At 40.8% G+C, this 17663-nt stretch overlaps 1 protein-coding gene across 2 annotated transcripts in view; it reads right to left on the bottom strand.

Annotated features, from left to right (window-relative positions):
* Positions 1–17663, bottom strand: part of LOC139611025 (astrotactin-2-like) — a 239721-nt gene that overhangs the window by 141538 nt on the left and 80520 nt on the right. For both annotated transcript variants that reach the window (XM_071465265.1, XM_071465264.1), the window contains exon 4: positions 4897–5049. In XM_071465265.1, coding sequence (XP_071321366.1) covers positions 4897–5049 — 153 coding nt within the window. The remainder of the gene's footprint in view (positions 1–4896; positions 5050–17663) is intronic.

Here is a 17663-nt window from a genome sequence, read left to right as displayed (position 1 = left end):
CATTAAAATTCCAAATCACTATATTCAGTGTTCACAGAGCTGTAAAAAGGCATGTCCAGGGGACTGTAGCAGCACAAATGAAAGAGCTTCCTTGTGCACCTCATTGTAATGGTGTACTCCACATGGCACCAAACATGAAAACCCAATCTCTCCAAACTTGACAGGACATGGGAAAGATGCTGACACATTCGCCGTGAGAGCAGGATGCAACGGCTTCTCTCAGGCAGGAAAGGGATCACTGATTGGGCAGTTCAGCGGGTTAACGCATTGTTCCTCGCACCAACTCCTCTGAAAACTGAGCTGCCTTGAGACCGTAGCCCAGTGCTGGCACCGTGCCTATTGAGCTTTCACCACGTGGCAATGCTCCCAGTGTGGTACATGAGTCCCCATAAAGTGGCGCCACCTTCTTGGCCAATCCTGTAAACAACAGCCCTGTAGGTGGCTGTAGGTTAACGAAATAGCTGACCCCATTTATACAAATGATCTCATATGATTCTGGATATGAATCACATGAGATCATTTCTACATTACATTTATGTTTTATATGCAAACCTGGTTGGGAAACACTTCAGTTAAGAAGAACAATAATGCAGCGAAAAGCTGTTTCAAAACTAGGGAGACCTCATAGTGCAGTAGCTGCAGTAGCGTCTTTGAAAGCCTTTATAAGGTTGAATAGCATGGACGGAGACATGTTTTTTATCTGGCCATATTATCTGCCATTATCACAGGTGCAAGTGGAGACTCAGAGGAGTAAAGACTGCACACAGTTTGGAGAGATGGATGCATTTACAATTTCTCTTCATCCTGCTAGAATAAGTCCCATGATGACAAGCACCTCCATAGGTGATTTGAGCAATCAAACTGCAATAAGGTCTCAAGTGTTGGCAGAGTCTGGCTGTGTTGTGGCTTTTTTGACTATCATATAGTTTTTCTATCTGCTCAAGACACATGAAGTGTAAATGTGTAACTGACAACTGGTCGGGTTTTATGGGATGCCATAAGACTGCAGACCAGGAAGAATTACAATCTTAATAACTATTTAAAACTGCTACCAGTGTGAATAAATTTTTTGTCTATAAATTATGCATGTTGATAGCAACACGATCATGCTTTGTGAAATATCCTCCAGATAAGGTCCTGAGAGGGGTTGCCAGGATGGTAAAAGGGGAAAGTAAAGGTAGTGACTGTAAATGCAACATCTGTGCAGCACAACATTTCTTAGAAAGTCCAGGTATAAGACAGTGCTAGAAGAAAAGAAACTAGGGCAGTATATGTCAACAGGGAAGCAAGGATTGTTTGCATAAAGCTGAATTTCTAGATGCAGGCTTATGGACACCAGGAGAAGAGCAGATGAAGCTGAGCAGACACAACTGCGACAGTAGTTTTCCAGCTGAATAGGTATGCAGACATGCTGTCCTCACAACGTAAATGTGAATCAAGATAATTAAGGTACTTTGGTTTGTAAACTAATGGACGTTTTACTTGACAACCAGACACTAGTGTGTTTCTATACTACTTCTTTATTTGCTCTTGTTCCTACTCCTACAGAGTGTGGGGACAATCTCCAATCCACAGAGCCCACGGGCTCATTGATTGGCCATTAGCGATTTCGCCCCCATCTCTTCACAGCAAAAGAAAAGTGAATTTTCTGAAAATCATCATGTGTGCAGCTGGATGTTGACCCCCTCCATCCCCACACATCGTGTTCTCACAGTAGCTGTACACACGTCAGCAACATGGTACAGGAAATTGAGCTTATTTCTCCGTACTGGGAGAATTTGCGGAGTTGCGGAGGCTGGATTGTGAAGTGTAACAGTTGGCTCCCCTTTTGCCAAGGGGAGGGCGCAAAGTCAGGACCCATTCTCCAAAGGCATCTTCAAGGATAAGATAAAATAATCAAGGCACAACTTAATCCCACCCCTAAAATGCTGTTGGGAACCAGAGTCCAGGTTTGGTCTGTCATGCTTGAGAGGTGTGTGTCTTACTGATTGAGTGTGGCACTCATTCCCCCTCAAGCAGGGCATGGCTGGAAAGACCAGAAGATTATTTGAAGTTGCTAATTTTTGTCTTTGCAATGTCATTTAAAAGATGAATATTTTATTCCAGGTAAGGGACCATTAAATCTGACATAAACCAAGTAAGTGAGAGCAATCACTTCCAAGCGAACTAAGTGTCTGTGAAATACATTTGAAAATAGGGAAGACCTCTGTCTTTATTGTGACCTCTTCCTGTATCTCATGTCAGGTAAGTCAGTGACATTAATTCCAGTAGCTAGGCCTAAGCACTTCCTGTCACTTCTTGTGAACTACACAGATGACGTTTTCCTCTCCACCTGTCCGTGTCGCTTGGTTAGACCTGCATGACATAGATCCCTGTCACACGCAGTATTACTGGGTCATATTGTCTGTAGTATGACCCACAGCTCTTTTTTTTTTTTTGACAATATATTTGACACTGCCAAAGTTAATTATTGGTTACAATAAAGAAGAACAACTTGCAGGCACTTGCAGCAGAACCTGAGTCTTATCCACTTTTCAAACTCTTCTCAAAAGGGAAAATACAAAAGAACTATATCTACTGAAAAGAATAAAAAATGATCCAGCTGAGCAGTATGAAAAAGAAAAGTATCTGGGATTTTGCCAGTGCATTCGTTTCACTTACACAGCACGAACCTTCTAGCTCTGACCAATTAACTTTCCCCTTTAACCTGATTCCACCTAACAGAGTTTCCTGCTCAGTTTAAGTGTTTGTCCAATTATCATGTTTGTAGTATTGGCATATGCTTTTGCACGGAGGACATATTTTCACCCCTAATTATAGACTGTCAAAGGAGACTCTCTTACGACTGACCTCAGAGAGGACAGCACTCAGCAGAGTCCTTCGCAGAGTTTCGAGCTGCTTGACCTGCACAGCTTTTTAGAGGCATAATTTGCACAGAAGGCTGACACAAGATGCCTTTTAATATTTCAGAGTTGAATTGTCAACAGCGAATATGAAAAGCACAAACCAGCCTGAAGTGTTCTACAGAACCAAGAATGTAAACTCTGTCAGCTGCTGGCTACGTGACTGGAAAGATTAATAATCCCCACGCAGGTAAGAATGCATAATATGCAAAACTGCTCAGTGTTGTATTTTGCATCTACAGTACGGTATCTGCAGTGTACTGAAGTGATCAAAGGGTTATTAAATAAGTCTGTCAAGGTTAGGTGAAAACATCACGGTTAATGTCTCATTTTCAATGTTAATTTCTCAACAGTCATAATAGTGGGGCCACTGACAGATTCGTCTGACTGAAATTATTGGAAATGTTTCTGGTAATGAGTTGAATTTATTTCTGAGGCGAAGGCTGATGTCAACAGGGTGTCCCATCTTAAAACTGTACTTCGCATAGTTTTCAGACGTGTGACTCTGTGCTCTCCATTGATATTTAATGAAACAAAAAAGCCCACAGAGTAATTTGACAGCAATTATAACAAAATATGGAAATACTAAATTGCAATGGTTAAAACTGAGCAGAGAGGCCTCCTTTTAAATGTCCTCTGACAAAGAGTAATGGTTCTTTTCTAAATAAATTAGATGAAGATATTTTGATTTTAAATGAACTCTTTTATGCACTCACCCTCAGAAGATAAATGCAACCCTATTATGTAGGTTAGATAGAGCAGTGTGTGATGATGACTCTGACCAAAGTCACTTAGCACGTTGTTCCTCACACGCCCAAACCTCTAAACTATATCTGATGTAAAACAAACAAATCTACATATTAATAAGTTCCCCAGATATCCATCTGAATACAGAATGTTGGGTTGCAAATACTTGAAGGAAATTAATTGTGAAATGAACTATGAAACATTGTCTTCAAAGCGATTTGCAATCCTCCAGGGCGAGGTGATGACTCAGTGAGCTAAAGATCATAGATTCAAATCTTTGTGTAGAGTTTGCTCCTTTTTACTTTGTTTATATGTGTGTGTTTCCTCCCTCATTACAAAAGTACACAGGTCAATCAAACTGAAACATCTAAACTGTACATCTCATCACCTGTAATGCTGAAATGAATGCATCAAAAACAATGGACACCATTGTTACTACCAACAAGAGCGCTAACCTAAATGACCACATGGGTTGCTTGTCCCTACCCACAGCAGTTATGGAATGATCCAGGTTTGGTTCAGAGTAGGCAATTTTGGTAGCTTTAAGAAAAGACTGGGGTTTGAACTGAAATAAGTGCTTCCTTTAAGGTTAGAGGACTATCATGTCAAGGTTACAATAATAAAAGCGTCATGGATAAAAGAAACAATGCTGACCCTCATTTTCACACAGGAAATGAACAGTGGTCTCCTGTATGAAAGTTTTGTCAACCGTCCAACCGCCCCAATGAGAACTTATATCATAATTATTATATCATAATTACTATGGCTGCTGGAGGACGCCTAACAATAAAACCTAACTATGGGTCATAATAAGCTGCTTGCACAGATGACCTATGGGGTCTCATTGCTACCTGGACAGTTATTCTTTGGATAATATTTAGCAGTAATGTAAATAATATGTAATTTGGTATTCCAGTTTGGTATCTCATAAAAAGGCCAGTCGCAAAGTGATTTTCAGGGGACAAGCTGTGACATCCTAAAAGGCTGTCAAATACAAATGATGGTTAATGGCTGCTAGGGTGTTGGAGGGTGGAAAGAGAATGCGCATCTAAATTTACACATCACATAAGGCGAAGAGGAAACAGCTCGAACATATAATGAAATATCCCTGCCAAGATGATTAAAACAGCATAGCAAACATTTCTTTCTGTAAAAACCATAAAAATGCTATAAATGATCGTTCTTGCAAGGTCTGTAACATTCTGCCAACAAAACTATAAACTTTTTGAATGACTCTTTGTCCTACCTCTAGTGTGGCTGGGGACCCTCCGGCGGCCTGTTGATGAGCTGTGCATGACATGCTGGTAGTGAGACATGTCTGTTGGCGTGTTGGGGACACGGAAACTGTCCTGGAACCTCTGCATCAAATCCTCGACTGACTCCGTGTTTGGGTCGATAGCTGAGAAAAAGAGATGCAAAGTGAAAGTGGCAGGCATGTCATAAAGCTTTAAAGTTAAAATCATCTTGCAAAGAGTGACAGACACTCAAGATATAGCAGAAAAATACATACACAAATATGCAAAGCCATCAACCCCAAATGGCTTGCTTTATTTTTTTTCTATTTTTGGGAAAGATGAGAGATTAGAGTATGAGATGCATCATGAGCCACTAGGCTGTCCCATTTAGACACTGTAAAAATGCGGCATCATGTTATTCCTTTTGTTCTATTTTTTTTCTTTCTGGCCTTTAAATGATTCCATCTATTCAATATTGCCTCATTTCTACAGGGATGCTGCCAGCACTTCCCCTGATGGCTCAGTCTCACTCTTCCTGATGAATGACTCCAAAAGAACTGGCAGAGGGGGGGGAGAAGGGAGAGAAGACAGACGGGTTTGCTTTCCTTTCCTTACAGTTTTTAAAATTACTAAAAGAAAGCACAGGGGGATCCTATGATCTGTCTGGATATGTTCTGACTCATTTGTGCCAGCAAGGAGACAAATAGCGGGTCGATATTACTTAGTCTGACACACACACTTAAAGTTTGAAATGTGGATATTCAAAAGATGCTGACCAACCAAACACAGTTTGGATTAGGGTATCATTTAGGGTGTCTCTGTTAACAGACATTGCCTCGTTTGATATGGCTTGTGAAGTATTCATTGAATTCAACAGAGATTCAGTTTATCTGCAAGGAGTGGTGGTTTCTCTGTATGTAGGCTACAGTAACGAATCTGCACTCAGAGTACAGGGTTGGACAACTTTGGGCCAAAACAAACAGCAACAGAGAAACCAGTGGAAATAGCCATCTCCAAAAGATGGGGCCATTCATCACCCCAACTGCTACCACCCCAACCTATCATCCACATCTTTTGATGTGTCAGTCTGGCTCTGAGGTGTACTCTTTCCATGAATAATGGTGAAGTGTTCCTCTCTGTGGATGCCCATCATGCATGCCAATAAGCATGCAAGAGCAGAGGAAGAGGGGGGTGACGAGGAGGGGGAGGAGGGTGAAAGTGAAGAGGCAGAAGTATTCCCATGAAGTTTCACATGAATGGAGAGCTAACAACAATAATGGAGGCGTTGCGGTTTGATTCAAAACATTATCCGTGCTGTAATATGCATCAGTGCTGCAAAGTGAGCATGATCTCATCTGGGGGAGGGATGTTGGCTTTTGTCCTCCAGTTGAAGGTGGTCTTGATTTTTAAAGCTTTTTATGACAATTTACAAGGTCGAAGACCATCTAGCTCCCCCCCTCGTGCCACCTTTGCTTGACAGTGTAAGCAGTTACAGTGCTGCAGTGACATCCTCAAAGTGCATTAGCTACGATACGTTTTAGCCCCTCAGTCTGGGTGTTCTCTTTCAACTTTGAAACTTTGAAAGAGTCATCCATGTATGATCTAATGGTAGGAAAACAACAACAGCAGCTGCTATAACACTAATGGCACACACACAGTTCACCAACAATTACCAGTGAAAAAAAACAAAAACAAATGCATCATAGTCAAAATGAATCTAAGAGTCTGACTTAGGCATAACCGAATGACTACCATCTTAAATGTTTCGAGTTTAATTTCCTGTTGCAGGGTTTGCTAATATGGCTCACGGAAATTAAAGTAGGACCTAAATAGCTTCCTAGCAACAGAAGTCTGAAGAAATGGTCTTCTGCAGTTGTGCAATATATGTCAGGCAAGTCATATTATGTTTCTGGGTGACATTTATAAAAGTCATTTACTTTGTATTAATGTATTGTGCTGTGTACATATGCCGAATCGCCGCTGGTGATATCCCATAGTACTGCTGCTGAGTGGCCAGTGGCTTCAGAGTCACTGAAAGCCACAAGGGATCGATCACTCACCACCTCAGCCTTCATTCATACTTTGCTCAATTTAAGATAGTGCTGCTGCTCACTGCTTGTAGCCGCGATTGCTAATAACTGCTATATTTACAAGCCAGCAGCCTTCCATTTACTGCAAACAGCAAACACATCCATTTTTGAGAAAAAGATAAAAGCTACTATTCACCGACATATGGTTAGCTCTTCTATTATGTTGTCATTTGTGCTGATTGATGAAACAATGAACTCCAGAGCAATGTCACTTTCTTCTCTATATCTTCTGCCCTTCCTAATGGGAGAAGGCATTCCTGCTGGATCCTACAATGAAGGATAACAGAAATGTTCCTGCCTGAAATAACAATTTTACTGTAGCTTCTGCTCCTGGCAATGCTGTTGTAAACTAAAGTGCATGTACACTGACTCTTGGCTGCGAGTGGGATCTGCCTCGCTTTCTTCCTGCTATCGCCATACAAGAACCCTTTCGAAAATATGACACAGAAACTAAAACAGAGTTCCCTGCATTTTCTGGCGCCGAGTTGCAAAGGATTTCCCATTCTCGCTGTTTCCTTCAAACCCACCGTGCCCAACTCGGTTTTTTTTCACACCAGTGGAAGTCCCACACGAGTGTGTACAATGGTGCAGAGTGATGCAAACAAGTTTGCTCTCTCCTCATTGAATAATACGCACTCTTTTGCACACATCACTGGACATGGGCTACTGTTTTCCTCACTCTATTGCTATGGTTTACTGATGTGTTAATGCAGACCAATAGGGCAATTGAATGGGCACAGTTTTTTTTCACTGATCTTTAAATGTAAGCAATTACAAGCTGAACTTTTATAAAAGACTGGTACACTATGCACATCACTCCAGTGACTGAAATGCTGCATTCAGTTCTTGTAACACATACTAACAGGAAGCCCTGGCAACCAGCAGTGCATATAGTTACAGCACTGAGGGAAATTCAAAGAAAATATGGTGTTGGGTTGTTAGTGCCCAACTGCACCAGAAAGTAATCCCAGATATGTTTTTATATCCTATGTATTATGACAGTTTGGTTTATGTTTATTGTCTCTGGTTGCGCTATACAACACAGTGTGGCAGAACAATATCTTAGAAAGGTGAAAAATGTCAAGGCTTTTATATTGTGGTTGTAGATTTGTAGAGAAAAACCTTCTCCCTTATCTGTTCATGTGAATCAGTGTGGTGTGGGTGTCCTTGAAAAAGGAATTTGAAGCATATAGTTGTGTTTTTTATTCATTGCACACAGGAGAATCTCCAAGCCTGAGTTTACAAGTAACTGAAGATGCACTTTAAACAGTAAATAGGCTACGTACATTCGGCCCAGTCACATTCATCCTACCACCACATTCAGTGGACACTGAATTTGAAATGACCTGGTCTGGATAACTAAGGTCCTCAAAAAAGGGTGAAGTGAGGCTCCATTCCCTGTGGGCAGGTATGGTAGTTCTATTCTGATTCAGGAACTTGGGCTTAGCAAACAAACAAGACCGGGCTGGGTGGTTAGCACTTAAGCTTTGACCTGCCGTGAGTGAGTCGAGTCTGTGACAGCATGTTTGAGGTTAACTGCTTGCATACATTTTTCATGGCCCACTGGAACTCTCTTTATCTCTCTTTCTTTGTTCCATTCTGAGGAGGGAAGAGATGCTAGGCCAGACAGAAGAGCTTAGAGCCACAGTCTCCTTGAAATGAATAGAATTTGTCCATAAAAGTTGTCACAACCTCACACACACACACACACACACACACACACACACACACACACACACACACACACACACACACACACACACACACACAAACACACACCTCCTAAATCTCAGCCATCTTAAAATACTAAAACATTGTCATGGAAATGGGTTTGCATTATAAAATGTGCTTAATCCTGTAGAACGTTAGTTATTTGGTTAATGTTTGAATATGCAGAGCAATCATTGCATGACCATCCATGTTATCACAGATCCACCACAAAACTTCACAGCTGGTATGAGAGATTCTAAGTCTGCATTAGTCATGGATAAAAGACAAGACTGTGTGTACATTTCTCGCAGTATACTTTCTCCTGTGGATCTCTCACCACTTTGCTGTTATTCCCCATTTCTCAATTGTGTCAGAAGCAGATACCAAGATATTTTATTTTGACATTTGTTTTTCCCTAGGCCCCAAGTCCGCACTGGCTTCTCATTTTGAGTTCAATGTCAGCTAAAGCTCTGGTGCCTTTATTTTCTCCTTTTCATCTCCCTTATCTGCAGTTACTCCCTTATCGGTGCTGAGTGTGTGTTAACAGTGTCTCATAAGCAGTGGATGTCAACAGCATGCTGCCTCAGTCAACCTATTCCTGGTGGTCTCACAATGCCCAAAAGGAGAAGATAACCCTTTTCAATTTTCGTTTTTTGTTAAGCTGCGCACTTGTGCTTGTTTATATGTTCATGCAGGCCGTTGTGAAAGCGTGTATGTTCATGCGAGTGTTTGCTTTTGTCTGTGTAAATGTTTATGCAGTTCTTTACTACCATGCAGTAGCGTTAACTGAATGCTTTTCATCATTGACCGGTGATGGAAAGATCATCCATCATTTTGACAGATTAGATCAGAGTTAGAAGACGGCAGGTTCTGGGGCACCATGCTTGCACAGCCAGACGCACGGACCTTTTCTATTTTGCGCACAGACCAAAACATGGAGGTAACTCAATTCCCCTCAGAGCGACACGTCTTAGTATCCGGGTGCTGACGGTGCGTTGCGGACAGAAGGCCTTCCAGCATGTCTGTGACCACTACACAGAGGGGTGCTGCCGCACTCTTGGTGCAGAAGAAGCACACGCTGTGGGATTTCCTCCCAGTGAACGAGCGCTTGTGGGATCAGGAAATCCCACCTTCAGAGGGTCTTGCAGATGTCTGACCACCTCTCTGGGAGAAATGTTCCCCACCTTCAACTCTCTAATTTTACACATACAAAAAGTCATTCCTCTCCATTGTGGCAGCAGAGCAGAGGTTCAGCCTTCAGAACACAGTTACAGCCATGAGAAGTCATCTGTCCAAGACAAACATGTAAAACCTTATGACAACCGTCTCTGCAGGAATCTTCCATGATGTGTATTGTAGTAATTGTAGTTATGTAATTCTGAAAAATTGCATTTTTCCTGTTAATTTGCCTGATTAAGCACATTGGCCGCATTTCTTTAGTGCCCTCCACTGTCACTGCAAAAAAAAAAAAAAAAAAAAATTCACCTTTCGTGTGATGTTGACATGAAAAGTCACCAGATGGTCAGTGCCTCTGTTCACCTTTTCTCTCCATGTCCTCATAAATGTATAATCCTAGTTATTATTGAAAATTAAATGAAATTGTCTACCTCTCATTATCATTAAAAATGTAAATTGAAATGATGGTAAAAATACAATATGATGGAAAAACGACTCTTTTTCTGACTCTGTCCATCAAAATGAAGGACAACTAGAAAGTCTAACACAACCTCTGCTTCCTCCCTACTTTTATTTCCTACTTCCTGTTCATGGAGTATGACGAGCAGCAGTTTACATAAAGTAGACCCCAGACATTCGTTTTTTCATGGATTTTTCCAACTATTGAAATGACCATCAAACCAAACCATTTAATGTACAGTTAAGTGCTGAGAAAAACAAATTTAATCACATTCTGCGTAAACTTTCACATCCAGTGTCAAGACCAATGAGCAGTGAACACCTTACACCACGTGTCCAATCCAAGCATAACGTACCTGCTTTACCCTTGTCCTTCTCCTTATCTTTCTGCATCTCTCATTCTCTGGCCTCCCCTGGGACCTCATTGGTGAGCAATGCACTCATACAGTCCCAGAGGGGTAAAATATGCTGTCACTGGCTTTTCGATGGTCTGATGGACATGTACTCAGTGTCCTTATTAAGGGTCCACTAAGGTTACAGGCAAGCATCACTACTCAGGTAAAACTGAAAAAAAGTTACCATAGATATGCACATATGAACCAGCAAATGCAAGCAAGATAGTTATATGTATGATAAATTCGGTGATATATTTTAAGATGACCAAATCCTCTCAATATTACTAGAAACTCAGTGACAACGTCAACTTCAGCGGCTACTCGCAATTAGAATTTCATCAGCTATTCACCTATGGGTGCCAAAGCAATAACTTCTGGTAAATGACTACAGGGTATATGTCTGCATGGTGAAAAGAACTGTCTGTTTTCGAAATGACTTCTCCACTGCTCCATTACTGAGGTAACTCCAGTCAATAAAACAGAATCTAACAATATTAAACTCCGTCTCTTCAATTATGAGTGTATCCTTAAGGCCCTTCCAATTTCAACATCATAGGGTGAAGTTCTACTTAATAATGACAGGAAGAAAAAGCAGACACACACGTACAAGAAAAATGAGGGTGGCATAATAAAGCCTAGACTGTCAAAGGAAATTTAGGGGTTGGTGATTGATTGATTTACCAAAAACACTGTGAAACTAATTTTCTAAGATGAACAATGTACAACAACAACAATTATAACTGATTTATGCATAAATACAGTCCCCTGGTAACACTACTTTTGCAGAAGCAGAGGTTCTAAAAATATACAGTTGGATATCACAACAAAATCTGATATAATGATGCCTGCGTCTGATGCCTGTACCTTCACAGAAAATGATACCCGGCACTAGGAAGGGCAGCAGTTGATCTGTCAGCAAAAAAATACACTGAAGGACTAGCAACTCCAAAAAAGCTAAATGAACAAGACTAGGCCAGCTTCCACCAAATCGCTGATACAGCCTATGGGAATTACTGTCTGTCAGAAACTGAAACCTTTGACCATGACTCTCTGTCCATAAATAGTGCTTGACCCTTATTTCTCTTAGGCTCAAGAAGATATTTCCTCTCTATGAGAGTCTGTGAGATACAAGGAAACATTTTCAGGCTCCTCCACAATGCCCTGTGCCCTGAGGCAGGTGGGGATACACCTTGAAATGCAGCTTGGAAGATGGATTACAGTGCTCTGAATTCGCATATATGGTACCTTTAATAGCAATCTATGTAGAATCCACTCCATATCATTCCAATTTTCATGCCAAACTGCCTGCTTAAGAAACTGGGTATTGGCTTGGAGCCTGCAAATATTGCTTATCCACTTAAACTGGCATTTTCATCATTTCATTAGGTGCCACTGGTTGTTTGTTTAACTACCTTAAAACTACTTATTTGAAATGTTATTCAGACATTCATGGTCTCTAGAGTGTGGACCACAATGGTTTTGTTGATCCACTGACTCTTCATCCAGCACCACCAGCAGGTTCAATTTTCCACTTGATTCATTAAGTATCTCAACATCTACACGATGAATTGGCAGAAAAGTTTGTGCAGACTTGATTGGTTTCTAAATGTCACCCTCAGGATGAATTGTAATATCCTTGATCATCCTCAATGGGCCAAAGTTTTAATTTAATGCTTGAAAAACTAATAATGACGACAATATTTATCAAACCTCAACCAATAGCTTTAGTTGCCTAATTAAACCATATTTTACCTTCCTGGGGAATATGGCAATAATAAGTAGTACAGTCTTGATTCAAATATTTTCCCAATCAAAATATATATATATTGTAATTTGGAAAATACCGTCAAAGTCAAATAAGAAATTATTAAATGGATGTTTAATGCAATTATACAATGTGTTATACAATGTGTAATTTTTTGTCATAATTTGGTTGACAGAATTTTGTAAACAATAACATGATTTGAAGAACAGTTGAATTACTGCCTCGCCCCAGCTGTCACAATTTCAAACAATACAGTCCACACACTGTAGCATTACTTAAAGCCAGGAAGAACACAGGGGAGTGAAACGAAATGAAATGATAATGTTTACCCAAAATGGAAAGGAATGCTGTGATATCACTTATGCACCTGTTGCCAATTTCTTTCACATGTATATTTCAACAACCGGGAGTCAGTTGTGGAGTATTCCTATTTTTAGCCATCACGCGTGGCAGCCCAACAGCATTCATATTCACAGAGGCAGATGTAGCCACAAGGGGGAATGATGGGAATATTTCTGTGGCTCTTTGGACCCTACAAACTCCTGCTGTTTTAATTTGGAGAAAATTTGCAGGAGGAAAAGATACTGAGAGCGAAAGGAATTAAATTCCAACAGATTTCTTTTGTTCACTACATTTCCTTTTTATTACTCGCTTTCTCCAAAACCTTTTCGTTTTTTTTTTGCCCATACTTCCAACACGTGCCAGCATACACACCCATGTATTTGGCCCTACACGCATGCACACACACACTATTCACACCTCTTTTTTTTCCTTTGTTTTCTCTCTTTCCCTTCATGGTTTGAGGAGCAAATGAGTGCAGAGAGATCAATCGAGAGGAGATGGGGGTCCACCCCACATCTGATTCCCTCTGTGATTTATTAAATTTGCCATTGTTCCAATAGGAGCAGTCCAGTCTGGCTTTCTGGGAAAGCTTTGACAGCACTGCCTCTGGAAGTGTGACAGGTACATGAGAAGAGAGTAAGAGGTTAGACAGATACAAAGAAAAAGACGAAAGTGTCAGAGAAAGCAAGGGATCCAGACAGGAATGGAGAGTGGCTGAGGGAGAAAGAGATGGAGCCACAGAAGTGTGAGGAAGAGAAGGGTAGACAATGGGATGCCATGGGTGTCGAAGGAAAGAGAAAGGAGATGATGACAGGAATGAGATGCAGATAGAAGAATCGGGAAGGCTGGAGAGAAGAGGGTAAAGAAATAAAAGCTGAAAATATGACAAGGAGAAAAAAAAGGAAGAGAAGAAAGTGATCGCAGGAAGAAAAGAGAAAGGATGGGCACGGACAAGAGTCAACATGCATTAAGTGGAAGAGACAACAAAATAAAAGAGAAGCAGAAAATAACAAATTAGAGGGTAAAATCATCATAGAGAAACACTTTAATCATGTTTTCTCGCCATAGACTATAATCATATTTTATATTAAGCTATCATGGCTCTTTGCTCTCATGTTTAAACTAATGGCAAGTTAAATTCCAATGTCATAATTTAGAAATTACTACCTATGTGACAAGGAGTATTTTTGTCAATATATAATGTAACACTGCCCCTCATATTTGAAAAATGAAGTGAAATAACATGACAGGAACGTGGGCTTTGGACTTAGGGAGTCAACAGATCTCTGGTCCCATGTTTACTGAGATAAATACTGAAGGAGGGCATGCTGAAGGCATTCCCACAGTCATAGTCAAAACACACAGTCTTGTGGAAGAAATCACTAAACACCAGCTGAGTTGGGGATGATATACTTTAAAAACATATGACAGGAGATGAGAGAGATGGAGGATAGGTCACAATGGGAGATATTGCAAGTTTCACTATTTCTTTCTCCTTAGATCATGGACGACACTGCACTTTTCTTCTGTGATGATTGCCGAGACAGGACAAAATGAAAATATATTGACAATTAAGACATCTAGAGGACTTAGAAAACACAGAGAAAAGACAGAAACTCCCTGCTTTAGCCCCTTTTACTGTAGGATTTAAACATTTACTGTCTCATGCCTTGTCATCCTCAGCCACTGGAAAGCATGTAATGCCCCATCTTTAGTCAGACACTTTTCCTTTCGGCTTGCTTTTGCCTGCCCTTGTATATTTTAAGGCCTCTGCTGTTTGCAGAGGAGCTAGAATAAAGTGCTATCTATAGCATGGCTCTTGCCATGGGCCAGAATAAAATATAGATGTGTCTCCCCGTGCTGCACCACCTGAACATCACAGGCCAAGCTCTGACCTCCAACTGCTCCAGGCTCAAGCAGGCTGAAGGCTGAAGCTTCTGACTGATGATCGCAAATTAGGGCCAGGTCCTGAGATCTAAGAACAAGATCCGTCATATAGTACAAGCATACTTTAAATACATGTATCTGGTTTGATACTGTGCAGGATAGTGACTTAAAAATGCAGAGGTAAATTATTCTGTGTCTGAATTTTTAATAAGTAACAACGCCACAGTGACGTGCATCTTATTCTCGGCAGGAAACACCTGGAGACACCCACTGTAAAGCCTGTAAGCTTATTCTCACGTAGGCTGTGGAAAGAAGAGCAGTAAATCATGATAACAACTTTCAAACCATCTCTTTAAAAGTGTCACAGTAGAAGATGCAATGTGCAAGGCATGATTCTTCATTGAGATCGTTAAATATATATGAGTTAGGTCGCTTTGTATTTGGCCCAGTGCAATCTTGACATGTTCAGGTAGGAAAGATGACATGCAAAATAAAATGCACGCAAAGACACTTTCTCTCTCACACGTGCAAACCTTTGAAGTATGCTGAGCAGCAGAAAAGGAAAGCAGATAGAAACTGATGGAAAAATTTGATCTTTCGCAGCGAGTGACTACCGCTCAACCCTTCCCAAGATGAGTCGCAGGGCATGTTTCAAGTCTCATCTTGGAGAACAAGCGAGAAAAAATAAATTTCTCAACAAGCTGTTTGGAAGTCAAAACCACACTCTCGAAGAGGAAGAGCTTCTGACACGGAACCTGCTTGCCATTTCTTAAGCATGTACGTAAAATATTCAAGCAGCTGTTGATGCTCTTGACATGTTGGTTTGAAGCACCTCCCCAACCTTCTGCTTGACCTGGAAAGGGCCTATCCATTTTACAAACATTCTTTTTTGGACTGACAAAAAAAGTACTAAGGCTTGGACTCCACCGGACTCCAAGCCTACACCTTCTGGCTGAAGAGTTATACCTCATGCTTTGCCCTGGGCCAGGACTTGCAGGTTTTCTTCAGCTATAGCTGTAGTTTTCATGAGCTTCTTCTCAACGATCAGCACCAAGGTGATCTCTTTCATAGCCTTGGGTGAGACACGAAAGGTTACCAGAAACATCAGACTCATGCTCATTGGTGAGTCACTCTCCTCACATATTTCCCCTGACCTAATGGACTCACTTCAAAAACCTCAGCGGAGCTCTGGGGAATCTGTCGGTTTGCAACAAACAGTTCCGGAACTTTTTTTTTTCCCCCAATATTTCATTGGATTGCTCAGTCTGTGAGTGTGAAGAAGTGTTTTTCTCTTTTGATCCCTAGGTGCTTTGGAGAGTGTACAACTCTGCAGAGATGCAAAAATGGGGTCCTGGTCAGTAAGGATATTCTGTCTATACCTGACTGAGAACCAGGAGCATGACTGTAGCTAACTGCTTATCTGTTACCTTTCTCAAAGGCTAGGCTTCCACATACATAGTAGTGATTCTGGTCAATTCACTGTACACTCTGGATTGTTGCCTCCTTGTCTGGTCTTTTGTCTCTCTTTCTCTGCGGCTTCATGAAACTTTGAACATCTTGGGCAAGGTGACCCCACTGGACTCAGCAGACAAGTGGGATTGATTCCTGACATCCTCCACAGCACCTTCAATGGTAACTTCCAACCTTCTGTCTACTGGGGCTTTGTGAAAGACTTCCTTTGATTTCTGCTAACTTCTCAGACCACATGTAAAGATAGCAACCTACTGTTAGAGAACAAAGCTTGTCTCAGGGACACTTTTTATCAGAACTTCCAAACACAACTTGAATTCTATCAGAGGTATTGCTGGTGCTGTCAGAGTCAGACTTTTTCAATAAATTGTAAATGTTATTGCACAGCATCTGAAGTAGGACTCTTTTCTTTCACACTGAAAAAAGTTACTCTCTACATGTCACATTATCTATGATTGTGATTTTCTCTTCATGTTAATAATGACACTTGGCAGCAAGCGATATATTATAAATGCCATCATGGTAAAACTATGCAAAACTTGACAGATTCCTAAGACAGTAGTAAATATTACGAATTATTTCCAGGTCTTGCTAGAGTGTCACTGAGGAATTTCCTGCACATGCAGGAGCGGAAATGAAGCAAAACGGCATTATACAAATATAATTAAAATAGGGTGCCAATTTATCACACCCCGAGATAATTCATCACACCAAGAAACAATCCAGTTAATTTAATACGCTGCAAGCAACGGTATTTTTTCCTGCAATTGCATATTGACCAAATGCAAACTGAAGAGAACTGCAGGAGCTCTAAAATGGAAGGTTACTCAGTTGAATGGTGCCTCAAACGTTGTTTTACAAAGCAGAAGTAGAACACAGGCTTGTGCGTATGTGTGTGTGTGCAGTAGTTGATTTCAGCTGTATCCATTGAAAAGAATGGGTCTCCCCTGAAGTTGCTGCATGCCAGGGGAACATCTCGATTATCCTGCGGGGAGTGGGGTCGTCTGTCTAGTGGCCCCCGGTCTATGATGGGATAACCTGATCTATTCTGAGGTCATCATTTGTTGGTGAATGCATGTGTGGTTTAATATCTGAATGTTGGTTGTGTTTGGCTCCATTTTGGTAAAAGACAAGCCTTTAATATCAACTGCAAACACAAAGCTCATTGTTTGATCTTCATTCCTTCTGTTTTAGCTATAATTACAGACACACTATAAATTATCAAAAAGGATCCAAGCATGAAGTCCTGATGCCCATTAATTAGTTTTTATTAGATGCTTTCTTTTAGTTTATTGTGTTTTCTTCCAAAAAGTAAGTGTATTCAAATGTTCAAAGACACTGTCTATGTGAACAGCTTGAATAAGTAGCATAATCACTTTAATCAAGTAAGAGTCTTACTGGGAGCTCAGAAGTACTGAAGGATATTTTGACCATTACATGTGGGTGAGCAGGCCAACCCACATTTCAAAACAGCCTCATAAAGA

This window comes from Trachinotus anak, unplaced genomic scaffold, assembly GCF_046630095.1.
Source record: "Trachinotus anak isolate AG129_WGS33_773 ecotype Australia unplaced genomic scaffold, CSIRO_AGI_Tana_v1 ptg000028l, whole genome shotgun sequence".
Classification (NCBI taxonomy): Eukaryota; Metazoa; Chordata; class Actinopteri; order Carangiformes; family Carangidae; genus Trachinotus; species Trachinotus anak.
This window is presented reverse-complemented; position numbering and strand designations above follow the sequence as displayed.